The sequence below is a fragment of the Pteropus vampyrus genome, unplaced genomic scaffold, assembly GCF_000151845.1.
Source record: "Pteropus vampyrus isolate Shadow unplaced genomic scaffold, Pvam_2.0 Scaffold1000003140, whole genome shotgun sequence".
Classification (NCBI taxonomy): domain Eukaryota; kingdom Metazoa; phylum Chordata; class Mammalia; order Chiroptera; family Pteropodidae; genus Pteropus; species Pteropus vampyrus.
Window position 1 is genome coordinate 22,441 of NW_011917542.1, and position 3,320 is coordinate 25,760.

A 3,320-nucleotide genomic window follows, 5' to 3' on the forward strand; every position below is an offset into this window, starting at 1 on the left:
GCTAGCCCCTGCTGTCACCCAGTAACACCTAGGGAGGGCTGAATGGCTGTGTCCCAGGGACACACTGACATTTTCTGCATGGCTCTCAGGGGAATGGCTGATGAGAGCAGGGTCCTGAGAGTTCCTAGAGCACTGCTCTCAGACCCTGCATAGGCAGCCTTGGGCAAAGCCGAGGTGGAACCTTCCCGCCGAGGGGACATATACCATCTCATTCTCCCTCCTCCAGGTACCCGCTTCCTCTACTCTTCTGCCTGCGGCGTTGCCTGCTGTCCCTGACCAGTGACATCATGCCTCGGGGTCAGAAGAGTAAGCTCCGTGCTCGTGAGCAACGCCACCAGGCTCGCAATAAGGCCCATGCTCAGAGGTCTGATGAAGCTACAGCCATGGAGGAAGAGCTTCCCTCCAGCTCCTCTGCCCTGGAAGCTCCTTCCCAGAGCGCGTCACCGACCGAGTCAGATAGCAGTTTCCAGGCGTCGGGAGGGGCCTCAGCCACCGCCACCACCACCACCTCTCCAGGCGCAGATAAGACAAGCTCTGATGATGGCGAGGAAAGCCAAGATGAAGCAGTTTCTTATTCCCTTGCTTCATCTGCTCACAGGTCAGGCCGTACGTCTCCCACTGTGAAGGTGGATTCGGTGGAGCAGTTCCTCCTGCACAAGTTCAAAGTGAACCAACCCATTTTGAAGAAAGACATCGAGAAGATCCTGGGAGAGGAACACCAGGACAAATACGCTGAGATCCTCAAGAAGGCCGCCGAGCGCATTGAAGTTGTCTTCGCGATTGATCTGAAGGAAGTCGACTCAAACATGTACAAGTTTATCAGCAAACTGAACATCCCCAATAATGGGAGGCTGCGTGCAGGCAGGGGCTGGCCCAAGACCGGCCTTCTGATGAATATCCTGGGCTTCATCTTCATGAAGGGCAACTGCGCCACTGAGGAAGACCTCTGGGTGTTTCTGAAATTGTTCCAAATATATCCTGGGAAGAAACACATCATCTATGGAGAGCCGAGAAAACTCATCAGTAAAGATCTGGTGAATCTGAAGTACCTGGAGTACCGCCAGGTGCCTGGCAGTGATCCACCTCGCCATGAGTACCTGTGGGGCCCTAGAGCTCATGCTGAGACCAGCAAGATGAAAGTCCTCCACTTTTTGGCCAAAGCCGGAGCCACGGTGCCTAGTGCCTTCTCACAGTATGAAGAGGCCTTACGAGAAGAAAGGGCACGCACCAGAAGTGCAAGGAGGGCTGGCACTAGTGCCACAGCAAGGCCTGATTCCATGGCCCCGTCTTCTTCCACCCGTAGTGCACACTGAGGATCTTTTTTTTGTCTTCAAGACAAAAAAGATCGAATCACAGCAGAGTTTTTCGTGGAAGTGTTGAAGAATTCCACAGTTAAAGTTTGGGAAAATGGAATATAAAATAAATAAATAAATAAAACGTCATCTACCTTGATTTGCCTTATTGTTCTCAGTCTTTCCTTTTGTAAATTGATTTATACCTCAATATACTTAGCTTATTGAAGAATGTCAGAGATAGTAACTCTTAACAAGTTAGTCCTCTGACTCAATTTCTCTTCTATTCCCCAAACTTATGTGAGCATCTGCTCTTGGGAAGGGCCATGGTGGTATGGGGCCTGGTAAGAAAAAGAAGGCAGGGCCGCTGCCCATAGAATCGTGAGTCTGGAACCAGCTACCATGAAATGAAGACAGACAGATTCCCTGTAATTCAGAGAGCTCAACTGATAGGAAAGGGTGAAGAAGAGAAGAGGTTCCCTATGAGAGCAGTCAAGTGAAGGTTGCCCGAGGCAAGGCGGTTTGGGGCCAGACAGGGCAAGTCCTCCAGAGGGAGGTCATTTCAAGTAAGGCAGAACGGTGGGCTGGGGGAGACTCAAAGACTCAGGAGGAAAGCGCACACTCAGACCGGGTGTCTGAAAGTTTAGAGACTGAATACTGGAACAAAAACTGCTCTTAACAGCCACTTTGGGATTGTGGGTGGGATTCCTGGGGCAGTAACTGAAGGGGTCCCGAATTCCTGTCCCAGTGTGGTGAACAGAGCGCATAGACTAACTGGTTCGTGCCGAACGTTAAAAGCAGGCCCAGGAAGAAAGGTGAGGTGCACATGACGACAATGCACAGTTTGGGGAATGCCTATGAGCTTCGTTTACTGTCCCTTGCCCCAAGGGTCCTTGACAGCTGACTCTACTCAGGTGCTGGCTGTTGTTCATTCCCAGCGCTGTCCTGAAATGCAGCGTCCTTCCACTGGGTCATTCCTAGTATAATCGGCTAGCCAACGCTGGATCCTGACCTGCTAGCCAGTTCTTCCCTGGCCATTCTCGTATGGATCTCCCCTGCTGCCAATGTAATAGACAACAGTAGAACAAAAACACTGATAGACTGTGTGACACTCAACACCCATATACATGTGTATGTGTATGTATTTTTGCATATGTATAACTATGTATATCAATATATATACACACAAATGTGCATAAGTGTGTGTATATATATATATACACATATATATGTGTGTGTGTGTGTGTGTGTGTGTGTGTGTGTGTGTGTGTGTGTGTGTGTGTGTGTGTGTGTGTATATATATATATATATATGTATATGTATGAGAGAGAGAGCAGGAAGTAAAGTATAAACCTGCAGAGCAAAATATAAATAGGTCCCTCTCTGCTTGTGGAAAGAACAAAATTATTTAATTATATTATTTATGCTTTCCATTTTTACAAAACTGATGAAACGCATGAGTTCCCGTCATGATTATAAATTACTATTTGTAACGTAGAAGCACCAGGCCAGGAACCTGCACCTGGGCCTTGCACGTTCCAAAAATCCACTAGAGGGAGCAGTGGATTGAGACACCCCATTTATTATTCACAAAACAGGGAGGCCTCAGCACTGGGTGAGTTCGAGCTGTAGGAAAAGGCGTCCAGCCAAGACTAGGCCTTGGTCCATATGGGAGCAGAGGGGAGAGGGATCGCCTCATCCTGGGGGACAAGGCTCATCCCCGCGGATGAGAACAGGCCGTGCTGCTAGCTAGTGCAGGGGAGGTTTGGCTGGCCATGTCCTCAGGCAGAAGAGGCAGATAATGTCCATGGAACAGCCAAAGGTGCAGATAGTGTTCACGGGAGCAGCGGGAAGTGTCCTTGGGGACAAGCACAGCCTGGCGAACTCTGTCCACTGTCCTCCTTGAAGCTGCTGACCCAGCGGTCCTCTTTGTCTTCTGTGGATGTGGAGGGGATACGTTTGAATGAACCCCACACTATTCAAAATAGGATTTAGAAACGCATTTGTCAGGGTTCTCCTGATAAAGTG

At 49.3% G+C, this 3,320-nt stretch overlaps 1 protein-coding gene across 1 annotated transcript; it reads left to right on the plus strand.

Moving 5' to 3' along the window:
* Window positions 1-287: 287 nt before the first annotated feature.
* On the plus strand, window positions 288-1,313 carry LOC105311313 (melanoma-associated antigen B3-like). Its single transcript, XM_023527044.1, has one exon. It carries the CDS (start codon window positions 288-290, stop codon window positions 1,311-1,313), a length of 1,026 nt encoding a protein of 341 aa, XP_023382812.1.
* Window positions 1,314-3,320: the final 2,007 nt, after the last annotated feature.

Excerpts from the sequence above, each read along its gene's own strand:
- LOC105311313 (XM_023527044.1), top strand. The coding sequence starts at position 288 with ATGCCTCGGGGTCAGAAGAGTAAGCTCCGTGCTCGTGAGCAACGCCAC.